This window comes from Staurois parvus, unplaced genomic scaffold (genome assembly GCF_062004578.1).
Source record: "Staurois parvus isolate SC_StPar_1 unplaced genomic scaffold, SC_StPar_1.0 ptg000320l, whole genome shotgun sequence".
In the NCBI taxonomy this organism is placed as follows: domain Eukaryota; kingdom Metazoa; phylum Chordata; class Amphibia; order Anura; family Ranidae; genus Staurois; species Staurois parvus.
In genome coordinates, this window is record NW_028318116.1 from 575,109 (window position 1) to 597,729 (window position 22,621).

Sequence of the window (22,621 nt, forward strand, 5' to 3'; positions counted from 1 at the left end):
ACGTTAAAGGCTTTGGATCACTTTTATGAGAGTTCTTCAAAAAGTTTCCACACTTTCTTAAACTGTAATATATATATATATATATATATATATATATATATATATATATATATATGGGTTGAAGTGAATGTACAATATATACTGTGTGTAAAGCGATGCATAAATTGTCAGCGCTGTATAAATACATGTAAAAAAATAATAATAATACCTGGACATAATAAATGAAGAAATTCGTATACAAAAACATTATACATTCCCTTTAATGTTTTCTTTTTATGTATTCATTATGAAATAGAGCCAAAAGCCTTTCATGGGCAAAGCATAAATTCACTTTAAGACTGCCAGGGCATATGAGGCAAGGTTCCCCACTTCAAGTGATGTCTACAACCCAGTATTGCATATATAGACTATGTCCTTATTGGGTGCTGTTATTAGGCAGTGACACCACAATAGAAGCGCATACTAGTATGAAAATGTTAGATACAAAAGTATGCAAAGAGTTATGTTGGCCATAGACGGTTCGAAAATCGGCCGATTTTCACACTGTTAGTGGGTTAATTCGTCGACCTGTTTTTGCTTTTTTTTTTTCCATTTTTGGATTATCGGTCATGTCGGAAAATTCCTGGAAAATGACCGATTTTCGCGTCAATGATGGACAAATCGTATGATCGTTTTTACAGAAAAAAATATGCGCATGAGCCGTGACCTGGAAAGAACAGAAGTTTTGCCTGTTATATGGGGTGAACTTTATGACTTGGTCAGCTGATTTTCGTAATCGTTGGTGGAAACGCCGGTTTAACGAACGACCGATTTTTCTTTTATCGGACGAAAAAACGCCCGGTTTTCGAGCCGTCTATGGCCTGCATAAGATACATGGGAATAGGTCAATATGTTTTTTTATCCTTGCTGTTTCTTTGGCTCCTTTTCATCCCTATGTCTAATGATAATATTTGCACCAGTTTGTTGTTTTGGTGACTCCTTCTAACCTTTTCTATTATTTCTTTACACAGGTACCCTGTATCCAGTCAGGAGGGTGAATTTCCCACTTTCAAGTGCTCCTGGTAGGGGCATAGTGTGGGAATGGGAGGAGCTTCCACGTCAGTGGGTCCCTTTTGAAACAAGACTGTCTATCTTGATCCAGGATGCTCTGGAGAGGCAGCAAACGGGTGTGCGCCTTGGGGAACCCTGCAGTGGATCTCATATCTGCTTTCAGACCATGACCCAAATAGAATTTCCTTCTCAGAGGAGGATTAGGGTTAGAGCTCGAGCCCAGATGCCTTACCCAAAAGCTGGCATAAATTGTCCTCCAGCATACCACGTTGCATTACCCCAATATCTTAATGCCTGTTCAGATTACAAACGTAAGTCCTTAACAGCTCAACAACAACCTGCTGGCACAAGCCGTGGACTAGTAAATTTTAACCAAGAGCTAGTTAATGCTAATCATGGATTAATAAACTCCAGAAGAAGAACCCTAAGCACCAATCAAGAAATAATAAACCAAGGTCTGGTGAATGCCAATCAAGGTCTTATGAATGTCAACAGAGAATTGCCAAACTCAAATCAAGGACCAATGAACTCAAACCATTTTTTAGTCAGCTTCAATCGTGTACCCATGAACAATCACCAGACGACAATAAACTCTAGACAAGAGCCATTGTGCTCCAGGTATGGGATGGTTGATCCTAGCCTCATGTTGCAAAATTCGAGCCATGAGCTTTTGAATGCCAATCAGATATCAGTGAACTTTAATTCTGGAGCAGTGAATTACAGTGCTGGTCCTATACATTCTAATCATGGATTTGTAAATTCTAATGACGGATTAGTAAACTACAACCGAGACCTAGAAGAAAGCAGCCAAGAACTTATTAATTTTGATGCTAATGTGATTCTGCCAAATTATGGACCTTCTTCTTACTGTGAAACCACTTCCGATGAGTCTAGTGCTGAATCAGGGAGTCCAAACTCAATGTTGCTTGACTCGGATATCAGCCCACAATGGGCCCCTGTACAACATGACTGTAATATTTATAAATCTAGCCCTGCATTAGCAAGGTCTAACTCTAGGCGGTCAAATTCAAGATCTGGGCTAACAAGGTCAGATTCAAGATGCAGAGACTCAAGACCTGAGCTAGCAAGATCAGAATCCAGGCCTGGTGACTACAGGCCAGCATTAAGTAGGGCTAACTCGAGACCAGAAGAACACCAAGCTGTGATACACAGGTCAGAATCTAGGCCTTCAGAAAGTAGGCCTGTATTTCTCAGATCAAGTTCTGGGCATAATGAATACACATCTGGATTTGTGAGGTCAAATTCTAGACCTGGTGAGCCTAAACCTGAATTAGTAAGGTCTGACTCTAAGTATGAATTTTCTGCATGTGATGTTAGACCAGCTGACTTTAGACCTGCACTATCTAGGTCTGCCTCTAGGTATGATGAGATCAGGCCTTCCCCAGTCAAAACAGACTGTAGAAATGTAGCTTGTAGGCCAGGATATGTAAGATCCAATTCCAGACCTGAAGATAGTAGGCCTGAACTACTTAGGTCTCAATCAAGGTCCACGTCCACTGACTCCAAGCCAAGTTCAGCTAGCCCTCACCATAGAATCAGCCATGCAAAGCCTAATTTAGGTGGCAGAAACCTGTCCCGTTCAGCTTCACTTAGAGGAAGCAGGAGCCCTCCACCCTGCGCTTGCCCACAGTGTCTTCTAGTGCAGAGTGTGAAATCTGCAAGCTGGCCAGGGCGACAAATGGACAGCAGACCAGCCAAAACTCAGCATCATGACAGCCAACGATGTCAAAAGAGTAAAGGTGTCACTAGGTAAGTTCTGAAGCTTATTGTGTTGTTTGATACACATTGCATACAAAATGCCTTTAAAAATTTTTTTTTTTTTTTGCGCTTTACAGGGTGCCTCCAGTGCCTCTCAGTAACATAGAAGGCTCAGGAATGATCCCACCAGCCCTAGCAGGTAAAAATTACTATGCTATACTGTATACTGGCTGACCTATGGTGCACATACAGCTAAAATCATTAAACACTTGTAAACTAGAGTTGGCAGACACAGTCTTATGGGTACAAGCATTTAAAAAGAATGTACCAACTCCATTTGTGTCCCGAATATGCTTAGCAGACATATCAGATCACCCCCTGGCTCCTTATATGTCTCATACTCCAGTAGGAAGATCTCTCTACTAGCATTGCACCAATATCGGTATTGGTGCCAATACTAAGCATTTGCACAAGTACTTATACTTGTGCCAATCCTCCAATACTATAACCGATACTAAATGATTCATTTATAAACATCTTCATAATTATAGAGAACCAGTAATCATTTTTCATTAGTCTAAAAAATACTTGTACATGACACTAAATATAGGTATCGGTAATTGGTATCGGCTAGCACTTGAGAAAACGTACTGGTACTCATACTCAAACTAGTATCAGTGCATCCCTACTCTCTACCACAATTCCAGATTCTGTTCACTTGGGAGTTTTGGGTGTTATAACCCACCCTTTTGTCTTTCAGCACCTTCTGTTACATTCTGCATAATAAAAAATAGGTACACATCCAACAGAGTGGAAACACCTAATGGGCACAGCAAGTGTGCAGATCCAGGAAGTTAGAAACTGTCAGGTTTAATACCAATCATCTACAAAACACCAAAATAGTATTGGAGGACCCTTTGGTTACTATAAAAAGCAAAAACAGCCCTTTTGAAATATCAGATTTGCCTGCATTCATACAGTATCTTCTGAAGAATACTGTTGTCCAAAAACTTGAGACTAATAAACTATAGCCGAGCAACTACTGCACTTTGAGAGCTCAGGCACTTTCTCTTTTAGTGGCTTTGGATGGCTTTAATGGGGACACTAATTCTGAAAAACAAATTAGAAAGCAGAGGGGTTCTACAAAATGATTGTTTATGATGGAAGCCTGCCTTAACTTCACCATGAGAGGTCACGGTTGAGATTTGATCTGATGCCCTCAACTAACCCAAACTAATCTGTTTGTTTCTTAGGTATTAGTGGACTTCTAATGAGTGCAGCAGGGCTTCCCGTTTGTCTTTCTATTCCTGCTACCCCAATATTTCAACCACCACCAGTAAAGAAAAGGGACATCCGACCAGTACCTGGAATCCAAGGGAGCAGTCGGAAGATAAGCAACAAAAAGAGTATGTCTTCCTTTTTTTGTGTCATTTTTCATAGTTACTATTTTCAAGATATTTATTTAATTATTTGAAAAACTTGCAGTAAGCTTTCCTATAGGACAGTCCTGAGGAAATAAGGATCTTCCCCAGCACACCTTGCAATAGTGATAGTCTTTTAGTCTAGTCCTTTGCTTAAATTAGGCAACAGGCAGGTTGAGAATCACAAGTTGATTCTTGACTGGTGGGTGCACACATACAGTCAGGTCCATAAATATTGGGACATCGACACAATTCTAAATTTTTTGGCTCTATACACCACCACAATGGATTTGAAATGAAATGAACAAGATGTGCTTTAACTGCAGACTGTCAGCTTTAATTTGAGGGTATTTACATCCAAATCAGGTGAACGGTGTAGGAATTACACCAGTTTGCATATGTGCCTCCCACTTGTTAAGGGACCAAAAGTAATGGGACAGCATAATAATCATAAATCAAACTTTCACTTATTAATACTTGATTGCAAATCCTTTGCAGTCAATTACAGCCTGAAGTCTGGACCGCATAGACATCACCAGACGCTGGGTTTCATCCCTGGTGATGCTCTGCCAGGCCTCTACTGCAACTGTCTGAAGTTTTGTCTTCAGCAAGTGAAATGCATGCTCAATCGGATTCAGATCAGGTGATTGACTTGGCCATTGCATAACATTCCACTTCTTTCCCTTAAAAAACTCTTTGGTTGCTTTTGCAGTATGCTTTGGTTCATTGTCCATCTGCACTGTGAAGGTGCGTCCAATGAGTTCTGAAGCATTTGGCTGAATATGAGCAGATAATATTGCCCGAAACACTTCAGAATTCATCCTGCTGCTTTTGTCAGCAGTCACATCATCAATAAATACAAGAGAACCAGTTCCACTGGTAGCCATACATGCCCACGCCATGACACTACCACCACCATGCTTCACTGATGAGGTGGTATGCTTAGGATCATGAGCAGTTCCTTTCCTTCTCCATACTCTTCTCTTCCCTTCCCATCACTCTGGTACAAGTTGATCTCAGTCTCATCTGTCCATAGGATGTTGTTCCAGAACTGTGAAGGCTTTTTTAGATGTCGTTTGGCAAACTCTAATCTGGCCTTCCTGTTTTTGAGGCTCACCAATGGTTTACATCTTGTGGTGAACCCTCTGTATTCACTCTGGTGAAGTCTTCTCTTGATTGTTGACTTTGACACACATACACCTACCTCCTGGAGAGTGTTCCTGATCTGGCCAACTGTAGGGTGTTTTCTTCACCAGGGAAAGAATTCTTCGGTCATCCACCACAGTTGTTTTCCGTGGTCTTCCGGGTCTTGTGGTGTTGCTGAGCTCACCAGTGCGTTCCTTCTTTTTAAGAATGTTCCAAACAGTTGTTTTGGCCACGCCAAATGTTTTTGCTATCTCTCTGATGGGTTTGTTTTGTTTTTTCAGCCTAATGATGGCTTGCTTCACTGATAGTGACAGCTCTTTGGATCTCATCTTGAGAGTTGACAGCAACAGATTCCAAATGCAAATAGCACACTTGAAATTAACTCTGGACCTTTTATCTGCTCATTGTAATTGGGATAATGGGGAAATAACACATACCTGGCCATGGAACAGCTGAGAAGCCAATTGTCCCATTACTTTTGGTCCCTTAACAAGTGGTAGACAAACTGTTGTAATTCCTACACCGCTCACCTGATTTGGATGTAAATACCCTCAAATTAAAGCTGACAGTCTGCAGTTAAAGCACATCTTGTTCAATCCATTGTGGTGGTGTATAGAGTCAAAAATTTTAGTATTGTGTCAATGTCCCAATATTTATGGACCTGACTGTACATCCTCATGGTACAATATTTTTAACAAAATTGTATATGCTGTATTACTCCTTTATACATACAGTGCATGCATCTTACAGGGGGATTTTACGGAGAGGCCCTAAGCCGGTAACCTTACGATACTGGGAGTTACGCTATATGGTCAATTACTGCCACAGGATGGACACCAGAGGAAGTGCAGTGTCATTTCTAATTCCTCTGCCAAATTTTGGGGCTTTTCATTTTTGTGCATTGGTGGTTATTATTTGTGTTTTCCTCTCCCATCTTAAAACACTGACCTCTGCCTTTTCAACAGGTAAAAAGCCAGAGGAGATGATCAAACAATTCCTGCAAAAAGTGAAGACTCCCTTGTCAGAGGTATCAATGTATTATCTAATCATGTACTTTTAATCATTTATGTTTTCCCACTGCTGATGTTTCAATTCTTGTTGGGCATCTGTGTTTGCATCACTTGCTGAATCCTTATAGGGGATGTTACAAAAATTTCAGCCCTGACTCTACTACCATTGATGTGCTCAGATGAGAACCAAGAGTAGGAGCTATCACAAACTCTTCTTATGCTTAGAGCTGAATTCTGGGATAAGCAAATATTGCCTAAAGATGTGTATTCTTGCTTGAATCTTGATGTGTTTTCAGTGTGAAACATTTTGCAGGAGCTTCCTGTAATGAAGACCAGTCACTGTTGCTCTGTCTCCTAGTACAGGGTGATTGCTCTTGCATCTGCCCAGCTCTTCTAATTTTCTGTAGGCAGCCTGTGTGCGGCCATTCTCAACCAGGGTTCGGTGGAACCCTAGTGTTGCTCCAGAGATTTGCTAAGTGTTCCTTGAGCTGTGGCTGATTGACCTCCCAAATGATGGTGGATACATAGTTCTGGGGTGCAACACCACCTTGAAGTGCTAGCGGCAGGATTTCATTACCTTTTTAGCTTTATGTAAGGGTGGCATTCTGACCACCAATGTAATGGGGGCATGCTTACCGCTGACCACCAATATAAGCATTGTTCCCACTGACCCCAGGTGAATTCATTTTGGCAGGAGTTCCCTGATATCTGAAATGTATTTCAAGAATTCTTTGCGGAAAAAAGGTTGAGAAAGGCTGTTGTATTGGTTGGATCTGCTCACAATATTATATTATAGTGGGAGACAGCACATGAGACAATACAGTAACAAAACAATACACGAGGGGTTCGAGGGCCCTGCTCCTTGGAGCTTACAATCTAGGAGGGAGGGGATAGTGGTACAGGAGGAAATGGCTGTGGGGGATGGAGTGGTAGGAGGAGTGGAGGAGATCGGCAGTTAGGTGAGGGCAGGGTAGGCTTCCCTGAAGAGATGGGTTTTCAGGGTGCGCCTAAATGTGAGCAGTCTGATGGATTGGGGTAGTGAGTTCTAGAGGATGGGGGAAGACCTGGAGAAGTCCTGGAGTCGGGCATGGGAGGAGGAGACCAGGGAGCTAGAGAGTAGGAGGTCTTGTGAGGAGCGAAGAGTACGTGTTAGGTGGTATTTGGATATCAGGTCGGTGAGGTAGTTTGGGGCAGTATTATGAATAGCTTTGTACGTCAATGTTAGTAGTTTTAATTTTATGCGTTGGGCAATCGGAAGCCAGTGGAGGGAATGACAGAAGGGGGTGGCGGATACGGAGCGGTTGGTAAGGTGGATGAGTCTGGCCGCAGAGTTCAGGATAGACTGAAGCGGGGATAGTCTGTGATGAGGTAAGCCGGTGAGGAGGGAGTTGTAGTAGTAGTGGCTGGGGTTAGGAACGAACGTATTTTGGAGATGTTGCGGAGGTGGAGCCTGCATGAGTTTGCCAGCGATTAGACATGGGGCTGGAAGGACAGATTGGAGTCTAGAGTGACACCTAGAACTTTGGCTTGCGGGTGGGACTGATGGTGGCATTATTGGTCATGATGGAGAGGTTGGGGGGGGGGTCGCGGGCTGGGGGGAAAACTAGAACTAGGAGCTCGGTTTTGGAAAGGTTTAGTTTGAGGAAGTGGAGTGACATCCAGTCTGATATGTCATTCAGTAGGCAGGTGATTCGGGCGGAGACTGTAGGGGTGAGGCGAGGGGTGGAGAGGTAGATTTGCATGTCATCGGCGTAGAGGTGGTAGTTGAAGCCGTGGGAGTGTATCAGTTGGCCAAGAGAGGAGGTGTAGATGTTATCTGTTTGTACTACATTTGTGGAGTGTATGTTGGGGAAATTTGACCATTGGTCAGTTTTGTAATGGCCATGGATGTCAGGCATGAACAGGGAATCCAGGTTGGGCTATCCAAGCAATGAAGATACCCTAGAATATAAAAAACTAGCATGTGATGCAGATTGCAAGAATCTACTCAGAGCCAAAATGTTACTTTCTTTGCAGTTAACCTCTGAAGTATATTCAAAGTCATTTTTTTTCTTTAAATTCGTTTTATTATTTTATATTTCAAAGAGCACAAAACAGAGCCTCTGGGCATACCCAGATCAAAAGAGAGTACAAAACAAAAAAACAAAAACACACAAGTAAACTAAACTACCCTGTGATTGCTACGCAAAGACAGTAATGTAGACGTTCACCCACATTAAAAATGCTAAAAAAGAAAGGAGACACATCATTGGGATTGTTGGCCACCCTCCAGCTCCTTGCATACAGATGTCTATATACTACAAATTAGCATGACACCTGGTCAAATTGCATGAGGTAGTTAACGTGTAGAGCTGGAATATGGTTGAAACCAGATCTGTACAGAAAGATATGGTGGGATATCTACAGGGTCACCTTTCCCCACAGTGGTAGTGTCAGACTCCAACCAGTGGTAGTGTCAGACTCCATGCTTTGTTAAATTTTTGGGGCACCTTCTGTTCAAATAGTTTTCTTTATAATAAGGTATACCAGAGTTTACCAGCGACTTCCAAAGTGTTCAGAGTGGGGACCATTGAGACTCTCTATTTGAGTATGATGGATTTTCGAGCATAGAATAGTAAACCCAAATCCCAATGCAATCTGCTCTGGTGGGAGCCAAGGCCTCTACCAACCCAAATATACAGATGTCCACCTGTTGGGAGATAGGGATAGTGGTCAGATATGTGATAAAATGTAGGGCACTTTTTGAAAATAGTTGTAGGGAGGGGCACGATCTAATCATATGGAGATAATCAGCCGAATGTGCTCAGCAACGCCAACAATATGGTGGGCAGTCCGGATAAATCTTGTGGCGCCTATGGGGTGTGAAATGAAACTTATGGAGTATTTTAAACTGGATCAGGTGATCCCTGGAGGACAGCTATTGAGAGAATGGATATTCCCATATATCCTCCCAATCCTTGTCGTCCACCCCGCCACCCAAAAAGATCACAGACTGTCTAGTCAATGGTGCACAGTTGGCTGTAAGGCCTTATACATGGTTTCTTAAGGGATTCCTCCTGGAGCAGCGACTCCATGTTGAACTGTTGTATGGTTAAAGGAGAGCTCCCAATCTGTGCTACATAGGCATAGCGCAACTGGAGGAACCAGAAGAAGTGAGAATTGCACAATGCAAATTTTTGTTTGAGATTATCAGAGGTCTGCAATACGCCACTCTCACAGATATGGGCCTAATAATGGATGGCATTTGTAACCCAAAAGGAGGGAGTAGGTATGGAGATAAATTCAGGTAGAGTGGAGTTTAGCCACAAAGGGTTATCAGAGGAATACCATGTGGAACGGTTCCCCACAGGAGGGGTGATGTGAGTCCATGCTCTGACTACCTTTTTTCATAGATTTCGTAAGAGGATGTGGAGCTTTAAGACCTCTGAAGAAAGAACTCCTCAGAGTTTCATAGGATCCCACATAGGCAGCCTCCATAGCAACCACAGGGTTGGAGGCGTCCGAAATAAGCCAATTATGGGCATGCAAGTGCATTACAGTTATAAAATATAAAAAGAAGTTTGGGCAGGCTAGGCCGCCTTGGCTTCCAGGGTCTCTGGAGCAGGGATAGCCAGAACCGAGGTGAGCAAGAGCCCCAGAGGAAATTGCTGATGTGCAAATTAAAATGTTTGAAAACTGATTTTGATATCTATACAGGAGAGAAAACATACAGCAGTAGGGGAAGCAGCATCATTTTAAGCAGGTTTATTCTGCCTATCGGTGACAAGGATAAGTTACTCCAAGCCTTTAGTTTTGGAGAATTGTAGGCGAGGAGAAAGATTGAGTTTGCAAAAATCTTGTATCCTGGCTGAGATGTGCACCCCTAAATACTTAATTGTATCCATCCACAGCAGAGAGGGTGACAGATCTGCTACCTTAACAGCATCTGGATCCACTGGAAGAATGAGGGACTTGTCCCAGTTGACTTTTAACATGGTCATGCTACCAAAATAGGAAAGTAGGTCTAGCGCTTCACTGGGTGAAGGGCCTGGATCCCGGAGGACAAGACTGATTTCATTGGCATAAAGGGCAAGCTTCTCCTCTATGGATCCGGCCCAGACACCCAAAACTGCACCAGAGGACTATAGGATATAGGTTGCACCATGAGGGCAAATAGGGCCGGAGAGAGGGGACATCCTTATCTAGTTCCTCATTCAATTGGAAAATAAGAGGATAAAGCCCCACCAAGCTTGATTTGGGCCACTGGTCATTGGTATGGGATGGTGGTCCATTTACGGAAGATGGGGCTGAAGCCAAATTCTTCAAGCACAACTTCCATGTAAGGCCAAGGTACGACGTCAAAAGCCTTTTCTAGGTCTAGTGCTACAAGTACCCTGGTCCTTGGAAGAAATCTGTAGATGAGCAAAGACCCTACGGATATTGACATCCGTTAACTTACCCCGCATGAAACCGGTTTGGTCTGCATTCACTAAAGACCGGAGGATCTTTATCAATCTGGTAGCAGGGATTTTTTAGTGAGTATTTTTAAATCAAAATTAAAGGAGAGATATGGGTCGATTAGCGGAGCATTGTGTGGCATCTTCCCCAGGTTTCGGGATTAGGACAATATGAGCTTGCAACATGGAAGGGGGCAGACTTCCCTCTTCCAAGCAATAGGCGTACAATTGCTGGAGTAGTGGCATGAGATCAGGGGCATGTGATTTGTACCAGTCTGTAAGCGGTGTCAAACATCGAGAAGTTAAAGCTGGGATCATTCCTAGTTTTTGCTTGTTGGTGCACGAAGTCCATAAAGAAAGAGAATGGAGGGAACGAGACATCGTACTGTTGCTTGTACCTGGAGCCTTGAGCAATCCACTTCTCTTGCAGGTTGTACGGTAATTTTTGTACTATGGGGTTTACACCACGTGCAGTATCTAAGAATGCTAGACCTTGTAAGTCTCCTTCAGTTTTGGCAACTTGTAGCTCTGTTAACAGATCACTCAGTTCTCTTAGCTTCTGGGAATCTTTGTTTTGGATCTTAGGGAAATCCTCAATTCTTTTGAAAAGTGCGTTCTCTATCACTTCTGGTGAGCCGTAACACTCCTCAAGTCTCTCCCATATCATGTTTAACCCTCTGATTGGGTAGTTAATATTAATGTCTCTAATCCGCCTTGCATGCTCTGTCGACTCATTTCCTAGCCACTTGACAAGAAGATCTACTTCTTCACATGCAGACAGATCCAGTACTCTGATATTATTCCTGAATGATGATCGCCATGACCTATAGCTTTCAGGTCTGTCATTAAACTTGGAGAGTCCCTTGGTTATTAACTCACATCGGGCAAAGAATTTTAGAAAATCTGACATACCTGTATCTCTGTTTGACAGATTGTTGCTGTAATAGGCACCATCTACTTGTTCTTCCTTAAAGGGTTTGACCATACTGCGATCATTTGTGGGTTTGAATGCAGGTTGCATTGAGGGTTGATGTCCTATGGAACCGTCGACTTGTTCCATGCAGGGTCTTTGGATAACTGAGGTCGCTTGTTGTATGACTGGAGTCTGTTGGAGCTCCTTAGCAGGGGTTGATGTCGCTCTTGGACCTGGATTTAGGCCGTCTTCTGACTTAGCATGTTGCAGTACCTAATCTGAAGTGCGTTGCGAGTTATTGTGAAGACTGGGTTCGGGCCTACTTATGTAGCTGAGTCTATCGCTTGTGAAGTTTGCTGCTTCCTCTAAAGCCTCTGCTTCTGCTACAGCAGCTGCAGCTTCTTTTTCCACAGTTAGCTTTTCTAGAGCTGCTTCCGTGCATGCTTTCTCTATTTTTAATTGTCTTTCTTGTTCGGCAAATGTCGCGCGGGTTTTGGCGGCCTCGGCCTTCGCGCGGGCAATGGCGACGGTGGAGCTGCTCAAAGATCTCCCTGAGCCTCTGGAGTTAACTGAGATGCAAGACCTTGTCTCGAACTGTCCGGATTCCCTTGCTGACATGATGGTGCTGTGAACTGGTTAGCACACTTGCAACCGCTGCAGGTGGCGATGCTGCGTAGTTCCTCCTATCCAGCTTGTAAGAAGCCGTCGTTTCACTGCAGTCAGGACTTCAGGAGTCGCAGTCCTCGTATCCAGCTTGTAAGAAGCCGTCGTTTCACTGCAGTCAGGACTTCAGGAGTCGCAGTCCTCGTATCCAGCTTGTAAGAAGCCGTCGTTTCACTGTTCTGTCCTCCTTATGTGTGAAGGTACATAGCTTGACAGACAGCTAAACCTTTCTCGGCAATGAGTTGACAAAGAAGCAACGTCCAACTTTGTCTTTATTGCAAAGATATAAGAGGTGAAACTGAGGAACAGAAAATAAGGCGCTTAGTAACACTGTCTGCCATGTGACAAAGCATATTATACATTACAGTAAGGCAATGCACATATAAACACATGTAAGACATGTAGGTTACATAAAACACAGATGCATAAGATATAGACGTGTGTAGACGTACCGACGATGCTATTGTGAACCTGAATGTGAGGGTTGGATCCTACCAGCAGCGTGGTTACCACAGGAATGGAGTCTGTGATGAGGAAATGGCTGCTATGAGCAGGGCTGATGATGTAATCAGAGTTCATAGGCTACAAGCTATGGAAGCTGAAATGGGTCAAACTTCTACTGTGAAAAGATGCAGTGTATACAAACAGCCACTAGATGGAGCAGTTACACAATGAACAGAGAATTACAAACTGATAAGGCATACTAATAATGCCTAATTAACAAAGAACAAATTGCTGAAGGCATGACCAGGACCATTATAAATGTGGATGGGCATTGGTTGTAGCTCCATGAAGTCCACCTAGGATAATCTGTGGCATTGCTACAATGGCAGGAATATTTAACTCTTCTCTTTTTTTCAGGGGTACCAGTATAGAGAGTTTAAAATGCCCCTCATCCAACCCAATCAATGTGAGTGTAAGTAACAGCCTCAGCCAGTGTTGCTCCACTGACCGCATCCCCTGACACGTTTAGCCCCGCTCATCAGGCTTTGTCATAGAAGCTCTATGACTATGCCTCAATGGGTGGGGTGAAATACATCAGATGTTGTGGTTAGAGGAGCAGCGCTGGCTGAGGCTGTTACTTACATTCACATGGATCAGGTTGGGTGAGCGGTGATTTAAACTCTCTGTACCGGCACCTCTAGACGTGGGTAAACCTGATGCTGGCTCTTCTACTTCTGAGCACCAGCAGGGAAGCATACTATGCTCAGGCTTGGAGCGACACTATAAGATTCAACTTCTCAGTTTTCACTTTTATTGTGTATTTTTATTGCCACTATAATGTATCTTTTATCTTTTTACTTAGGATTGCGCTATGTGCAATCAGCCAATGACAGATGGAGAAGTGGGCAGATTATACCGCTGCAGTCATGCCTATCACGTTCGCTGCCTGGCACCTCTATACAAGGTAAAGAAATCAACATATATTTAATCTAAAAAGTGCAACCACATTTAGAGGCAAATCTCAGTACTACAGAGCAGGAGGCCAGGGACAATGGGGACAAGTCTCTCCCCAAACTCAATCAGTGGTGTGTGTAATACAAGCTTTAGAAAGTTGGCTCTCTAAATGGGCTTTTTTTATGTAGAGCAGCTAAGGTTAGCCTAGTAAAATTTAAAAAGGTGCCTGCTTGCTTAACCTCCCTGGCGGTATTCCCGAGTGTAGCTCGGGGTAACATTTCAGTACCAAAAGCGGTAACCCCGAGCTACACTCGGGAATACCATGCGGCACTGCTCCGGCATGTGTTCTTCACTTACCTTACCCTGCGCTCCCACGATGTGTCCCCTGCAGCGTCCCCGGCCATCTCCTGCGGCCGATGCCGGCATCCGGCTTCTGTGTCCTGTCCCTGTGACGTCGGGACGTACGGGCGCCGCCGCCGGCGGCGGCGGGAAATTTAAAAATTTTAAAAAATGTCATTTTTTTTTTTTCATTTTACACAGTAAAACATTGCTGTTTCAACCTATTTCACATACATATTGTCCCTAGTGCTTTGTCCTGCGCCCTGCCTGCATTTTGTCTGTTCTTTCTGCCTGGAAACTGAGAAATGTCCATGGCGTCCAAAAAGTGTCCCTTTAGGTCAAAAGCGGTTTAGATCAGCTAGAGAACAGCGATAGTAAATCAGAACCACTTACAGAATTGAGTGATAATGATTCGTGGGGGAAATTCGTCATCAGAAACTGAAAACGATTTTGCGACTGAGCTCAGCAATGTGCGAACTTGGCGCTCTATTTCACATTTCAGTGTTTTTGGTTTGATTATATTATTGAATTAAATTTTTTATTATTTTTATATTATTTTTATGATTATTTATTAAATTATAATTTATGATTTTGTGTTTCAAATTTTATCATACCCGGGATGTTTACTAGACTCTTGTTCGGACAGATTTCAGTGAGTTTTTCCTAAAAATTACAGCCTACAATAAAAAAAATACATATTTCCATGCAAAATAATGGTACCGCTTTCAGCACCAAAAATCTGAAATAATCATACCGCCAGGGAGGTTAAAATGGAACTCCAGGCAGATATTAAAGACAAGGATTATGCAGCTCTACGTGCATAAATACATTATTAAATGTATTATTTTAAATGCAAGCAGTGTAAGTACCTAACATGGCATTTGGTTTACAATTTTTTAATTTTTGAACAGCAGGGCTCAAATTGAGAGAGGGAAAAGCAGCGCAAGGAGCCAATCAATTGCACTGCAGTGCTTATGTACTAACAAGGAACTTCCTAATAGTAGGAGAGAGTAGAGTAACAGAGAGATGAGCTCATCAATCTATTTTTAACATCCAGTCACAGGCTGTGGAGGGACAAGAACTGTAAGTGTTACATAACTGCAGCAGAGAAAAATCTGGTCTTCTTCTCTACTAAAAGGGCTGTGCTATGAGGCAGAGATGTGTCATTCTAAAGATTGCATAAACAACTACAAATTATTTGACTGGTAAAACAGTTCCCATGTATGTTTCATTTTTGCATTTAGCTGTATCCCTGGGAGTTCAGCTTTTTAATTGCTTGCCGATCACCTCCCTGTGCTGGATCACGTATCTAATACGTGATCTGGCAGTTCTGGGTAGGGAGTGCACTGGCTGTGCTGTGATTAGTCACAGCACAAGCTGATCAACTGGTGCTGGCCAATGATTAACCACCAGAACGGACAGGGCAGAGCACTGTCAATGTAAACAATACAGAGCGCTGTCCAGTTAGCGGGAATTTGCCAGTTTTTGTTTCCCTGCAAAGCAGGAATAAAAACTGGCACATCCCTTAGTGGAAGCAATGCACAGTACACACGTAAACACTGGTTAGGCACACATTTAACCCTTTGATCACCCTAGATGTTTAACCCCTTCCCAGCCAGGGTCATTAGTACAGTGACAGTGTATATTTTTAGCAATGATCACTGTATTAATGTCACTGGTTTCCACAAAGTGTCAAAAGTGTCAGTTGGTATCGGATTGCCTGCCATACTATTGCAGTCCTGCTATAAGTTGCTAATCGCCACCATTACTAGTATTAAAAAAAAAAAAAAAAAATTCCAGTTTATATACCATAGTTTGTAGACGCTATAACTTTCACGCAAAACAATCAATGCATGCTTATTGGGATTTGTTTTACCAAAAATATGTAGCAAAATACATATTGGCCTAAATTTATGAAGGAATTTGATTTTGTAATTTTTTTTATTGGCTATGTTTTATAGCAGAAAGTAATTAAGTGTTCTTGCATGGCAAGACCACTTACTGTTATCTCACATATATATTCTTATTATTATAGCCAAATTTACCACCCTAACTCCTCCCACAGTTTTTACACTACATAGACAAGTAATATACCCAAACGTGCGATTTGTTCCCGATTGATGTACTATTACTTTGTGGAACGTTTCGCCAAATGGTTAACGAAATATCGGCGTTCTTGTGGTGAAATTGATCCCATCGGAATGAATGGCGGAATGTTCAAAACTAGAGTGGGAGCTGACAAAAGCTAGAGTGTGAGTTGAAAAAGCAGGACATGATTTCTAAAATGCCATCACTCCCTCATTTTCAAGCCCACCTACACAAAACTTATATCAAAACGTTCAGCTATCCCTGCTGCCACTAAAAATGTCCACGGCTAAGCCATAGTCCTGATAGTTTTCACAATATGACAATTTGTTTGCAACTCACGCCGTCTATTGACATTCATTAAAACTTCATTTTTAATATTTCAGAGACATACTATGCATCAAAATGTAGGTCTGGGTCTTGTGGTTCTCACAATATAAAGCTCTTCGCTGTAGGATTTATAGTTTTTAAAACTACGACCATTTGAAGACGCCAGTGAAGTGAGCAATTTGGAGCAGTTTGTTTTTAACCGCTCTTCTCTGCCCTATTTGAAATCTAATTTTGAATTAGTGACAGTTAAGCCGGCTTCTGGTTAAAGGTTTGGAAATAAGTTTTCTACAGTAGAGAGTATTTGGGGTGATAATTAGAGATGAGCGAATCGAACATGACGAAGTGGAATTCGTTCCGAAGATTTGGAAAAATTCGATAAGCGACGAATCCGAAGATTAGCAAACTTTGGATGCACGAATCGAATTTTCCCAAAAATGGCGGCGACATGTGTGGCGACAGGAGAAAATGGACAGAGAAGATGGGGCGGGGATCTCTGGGAAGGCGCGCAGACAAGGCGCGCTGACCCATAATGCATTCATGAGTCATGAATCATGACATGTGATCGCATTAGCCAATCAGCAGCCAGCCAGCACTGTGTGATGGTGGAGCTATAAATCGCGGCCATCTTAGAATTCTCCATTAGCCTCCGGTCATTCAAGAGAGACAGACCTGTCTGTATTAAGGGACAGAGTTAGGGCCACTGAGACTTTAGGGCCACAGAATCGTTACTCAGGGACACAGAATTGTTACTCAGGGACACAGAATTGTTACTCAGGGACACAGAATCGTTACTCAGGGACACAGAATCGTTACTCAGGGACACAGAATCGTTACTCAGGGACACAGAATCGTTACTCAGGGACACAGAATCGTTACTCAGGGCCACAGCTATCAAAGAATCGAAAATTTAAAGTGACCACTATTGTACGTTCAAAGAGTTAGATCCATTTACACGCCGGGTGGCGGTAATATTTTTTGGGTGATTAGTGCATTCCAGTGACAGAAACGTACAGTTTCCAGCCAACGGCAAGCTGCAATTGACTGATTGTGTACAATAAACTGACTTTCTGCTTCACAACCACCATTGTACGTTCAAAGAGTTAGATCCATTTACACGCCGGCTGGCGGTAATATTTTTTGGGTGATTAGTGCATTCCAGTGACAGAAACGTACAGTTTCCAGCCAACGGCAAGCTGCAATTGACCGATTGTGCTAAATAAACTGACTTTCTGCTTCACAACCACTATTGTACGTTCAAAGAGTTAAATCCATTTACACGCCGGCTGGTGGTAATATTTTTTGGATGATTAGTGCATTCCAGTGACAGAAACGTACAGTTTCCAGCCAACGGCAAGCTGCAATTGACCGATTGTGTACAATAAACTGACTTTCTGCTTCACAACCACCATTGTACGTTCAAAGAGTTAGATCCATTTACACGCCGGGTGGCGGTAATATTTTTTGGGTGATTAGTGCATTCCAGTGACAGAAACGTACAGTTTCCAGCCAACGGCAAGCTGCAATTGACCGATTGTGTACAATAAACTGACTTTCTGCTTCACAACCACCATTGTACGTTCAAAGAGTTAGATCTATTTACACGCCGGGTGGCGGTAATATTTTTTGGGTGATTAGTGCATTCCAGTGACATAAACGTACAGTTTCCAGCCAACGGCAAGCTGCAATTGACCGTTTGTGCTAAATAAACTGACTTTCTGCTTCACAACCACCATTGTACGTTCAAAGAGTTAGATCCATTTACACGCCGGGTGGCGGTAATATTTTTTGGGTGATTAGTGCATTCCAGTGACATAAACGTACAGTTTCCAGCCAACGGCAAGCTGCAATTGACCGATTGTGCTAAATAAACTGACTTTCTGCTTCACAACCACTATTGTACGTTCTAAGAGTTAGATCCATTTACACGCCGGGTGGCGGTAATATTTTTTGGGTGATTAGTGCATTCCAGTGACATAAACGTACAGTTTACAGCCAACGGCAAGCTGCAATTGACCGATTGTGCTAAATAAACTGACTTTCTGCTTCACAACCACTATTGTACGTTCAAAGAGTTAAATCTGGTTTTATTTTTGGGGTGCTTATTGAATTAAAGAGTATGTCAGACAACACGCAGAGGAGTGGCAGAGGAGGCAATGTTTCAGGAGCGAGCAGACGTGGCAGCAGTGGAAGGGGTCGAGGCAGCACTAGTCGCAGCCAGAGGCCAGTGCTCCCGGTGTCATCCAGCGGTCGTGTCTCCACCGACAACCCTGCCGTCATCGATTGGTTGACTCGGTCGTCTTCCTCTTCCCAGGTCACCTCTGACACCTACAGCCAACGGTCGGTGGGTACGTCACACACAACCGTTAGTTGGCATGGCCCGGGAGCAAGCCCACTGAAATCACGTGTCCTCGACCTGCCCCTGTCCTTTGGTGTTCCCTCACCAAGCGAAGTATCGCATTCTGTGGGCTCAGCCCCACTGTACAGTGAGGAAGAGCTAACAGAGGGCGGTCAGGAACGGGGGGAGACATCCGCCTCTTCAGCAGCCAGGCGAAGAAGTACTGGCGAGGAGAGTGGCTCGGTAGCCGGTCTAGAGACAGGTCTGTCTCCTGACCCACACGCAGCCGAGGGGGCTAGTAGTGATGCGGAGACCCTAATTGATGATGATGAGGCTGATCGCACTTGGCACCCTCGTCGTCATCAGGCTATTGCTTCCGCATCATCAGGAGAAGAGGGTGCCAGCTTGCCAGCGAGCAAAACAGTCGGTGGGTTGCCCAGGAGGCAGCAGGGTCGCAGCAGTGTCAGTGGAGCCAAACGGCCACGGAGTAGAGCACCAGCTCCACTGCAGCCTACCACCACGGCCAGTAGTGGTGCCGGTGTGCACGGAGGAAGTAGCAGTCAGCCAGTGAGGAGTAGCGAGGGCAAAGTTTCCTACTCGGCGGTGTGGCAATTTTTCGTCACACCGCCCGAGGAAGTAAACGTAGCCGTATGTCGACTATGTGGCCAGAAAGTCAAGCGTGGCCAGGGGGCCAATGTTGGGACTACAGCGTTGCGTCAGCATATGCAGCGTCGCCATTCGGTGGCCTGGGAAAACCGTGATAAAGATACGGCGGTTCTGCCTGCCCCAGCCCCCGCTCCATCACCCGCTCCGTTACTTGCTCCGTCACCCGACGTCAATCGCCCTCTATCAGCCAGTCAAGGCTCCAACACCTCTGCTGAGGGGAGTTGTCGCTCGTTGGCATCTTCCGCTCGTTCAGATGCTCCTTCTCCTGCTACTCCTCTTCACGGATTCCGTCAGCAGTCTTTCTTGGAATCCGTTTCCAAGAGACAACAGTTTGCGAGCACGCACCCGACGGTGCAGAAGCTGAACGTCCTCCTGTCCAAGTTGCTGGTGCGGCAGTCCCTCCCTTTCCAAGTGGTGGACTCAGCACCTTTCCGAGAAATGATGGCTTGTGCCGAGCCGCGGTGGAGAGTGCCAAGCCGGCATTTCTTCGCCAAAAAGGCAGTGCCAGCCCTGCATTCACATGTAGAAGAGATGGTGGGCCAGTCTTTGAGCATGTCGGTCTCTGCCAAAGTGCACGGCAGCGCCGACGTGTGGAGCTGTAACTACATTCAGGGACAGTACATGTCATTTACGGCCCACTGGGTGAACGTGGTGCCGGCACAGCCGCACCAGCAACTTGGACAGGTCACGCCGCTTTTGCCTCCACGTTTGCACGTCCTTGGTCCAGCAAAGATGTCCGCCTCTACCACCTCTTCTTCCGCCGTGTCCTCAGCCGCCACCCCCGTGCCAAGTCCCATTACCCGACCGGCATATCACATGTGCAGGGCGCAACGGTGTCACGCTGTGCTGCACCTGGTATGCCTTGGCGAACGTAGTCACACAGGGGAGGAACTTCTGAGTGTAATGAACAGAGAAATCGATAGATGGCTGTCTCCGCGCAAACTGAAAATCGGAACCATGTTGACCGACAACGGAAAGAACATGGTGTCTGCTCTGCGTCAAGGAAGGTTGTGCCATGCGCCATGCATGGCTCACGTGTTCAATCTGGTTGTCAAGCGGTTCCTAAAATCCACCATCCCACTGCAAGACATCCTTAAAATGTCACGTAAACTTTGCATGCATTTCAGCCATTCCTACACCGCAAAGCACACCCTCCTTGAGCTGCAGCGGCAGAACGGAATTCCACAGCATCGCCTGATCTGCGACGTTGCAACAAGGTGGAATTCAACCCTACATATGTTAGACCGCCTTTACGAACAGCGAAAGGCCATCACCGATTTCCTGATGTTACAAGCGGATAAAGGTACTCCCCTGTGTAACTTAGATGTCAGCCATTGGCAGCTCATGCGTGACACCTGCCGCTTGCTCAGGCCCTTTGAGGAGGCCACGCTATTCGTGAGTCGGCAGGACTATGGGATGAACGACGTCATTCCTCTGTTGCACGTCCTGGAACAAATGCTGTTAACAATAGCTGGTCAGGGTGCGGTAGACGTGGCGCACAGATCTCAACGCCACATGACCCCTGTGGGGACAGGACAGGAAGAAGAGGAGGAGGTAGAGGAGGACATTGGTGCTCAGGAATTATTGAGTGAAATGGGTGGTTTTTCCACTCAGCGGACAGGAGTGGAGGAGCAGGAGCATCTGGTAGAGGAGGAGGAGGAGACAGAGGACCCGGACGCACCGTGGCAGTATGCTGTGGAGATGGAGGCAGGGAGTCCCTCGCATTCCTTGGCACAAATGGCCCATAGCATGCTCGGTTGCTTGCGTAGCGACAGCCGAATAATAACCATCAGACAGAGGGATGACTTTTGGCTGTCCACCTTGTTGGACCCTCGCTACCGTTCAAAAATGGTGGCCTTTTTCACACCTGCTGAGAGGGAGGCCAAAATAAAGTACTATAAAAACCACCTATGTAGTCATGCAGTATATAGCCCTATCGGCCACTTTCTGGCATCCAGTTGCTGTAGCCCCCATCACCACACTGTGCCACGGGCCCCTGTACCGCCTTCTCATACTGCTGCCAGATCCATCCTCTGCCATGTGCGTCTTTGTCGTCTGCTCACGCTGCTGGGTTCCAGTTTTAAACCTAGGCCTGTGTATGGCTTCCGAATACTGCTGCCTCCACCGCCACCCTGCGCCATGTGCCTCTGTCGTCTGCTCACGCTGCTGACGGCTTCCGCTTTTTAACCTAGGCCTGTGTATGGCTTCCGAATACTGCTGCCTCCACCGCCACCCTGCGCCATGTGCCTCTGTCGTCTGCTCACGCTGCTGACGGCTTCCGCTTTTTAAACTAGTCCTGTGTATGTCTTCCGAATACTGCTGCCTCCACCGCCACCCTGCGCCATGTGCCACTTTCAGGTCTCCTTACACTTTTGTTGGTTTCCATTTTGTGATAGGGTGCTGTATGGCCTTCCATTGCTGCTGCATCCACCGCCACCCTGCGCCATGTGTCTCTGTCGTCTGCTCACGCTGCTGACGGCTTCCGCTTTTTAACCTAGGCCTGTGTATGGCCTTCAATTGAAGCTGCTTCTGCTCCGCCACTCTGCCATTGGACTCTTGATAGTCGTCTCCCCACGCTGCTGCTGGGGGGACTTTTTAACATAGGCCTTTGTATGGCCTTCAATTTTAGCTGCTTACGCTCCGCCACTCTGCCATGGGCCCCTGTACCGCCTCCTCATGCTGCTGCCAGGCCCGTAATCTGCCATGGGCCCCCGTACCGACTCCTCATGCTGCTGCCAGGCCCGTAATCTGTCATGGGCCCCTGTACCGCCTCCTCATGCTGCTGCCAGGTCCAGAGTGTGTCATGGGTCCCTGTACGGCCTCCCATTGCTGCTGTCTCCATCGCCACACTCTGCCATGTGCCACTTTCAGGTCTCCTCACACTGCTGGTGGGTTCCATTTTGTCATAGGGTGCTGTATGGCCTCCCATTGCTGCTGCCTCCACCGCCACACTGTGGCTCCACACTCTGGTTTTGGCCCCGTGACTGCCCAAATGAGTGAAGTGTGCGGTGATTCTAAGATCGACGGCACTCATCTGCATGTCATACTGACTGACAGTATTATTTCTCTTCCCCAGCAGACTCCAAGGGCATTTAAATTAAAGGTACAGT

At 45.1% G+C, this 22,621-nt stretch overlaps 1 protein-coding gene across 1 annotated transcript in view; it reads left to right on the forward strand.

Annotated features, from left to right (window-relative positions):
* Positions 1–22,621, forward strand: part of LOC149457453 (E3 ubiquitin-protein ligase DTX4-like) — an 84,246-nt gene that overhangs the window by 45,020 nt on the left and 16,605 nt on the right. Inside the window, exons 2-6 of the mRNA XM_089683670.1 lie at positions 1,011–2,820; positions 2,907–2,968; positions 4,023–4,175; positions 6,302–6,363; positions 13,665–13,766. Coding sequence (XP_089539796.1) covers positions 1,011–2,820; positions 2,907–2,968; positions 4,023–4,175; positions 6,302–6,363; positions 13,665–13,766 — 2,189 coding nt within the window. The remainder of the gene's footprint in view (positions 1–1,010; positions 2,821–2,906; positions 2,969–4,022; positions 4,176–6,301; positions 6,364–13,664; positions 13,767–22,621) is intronic.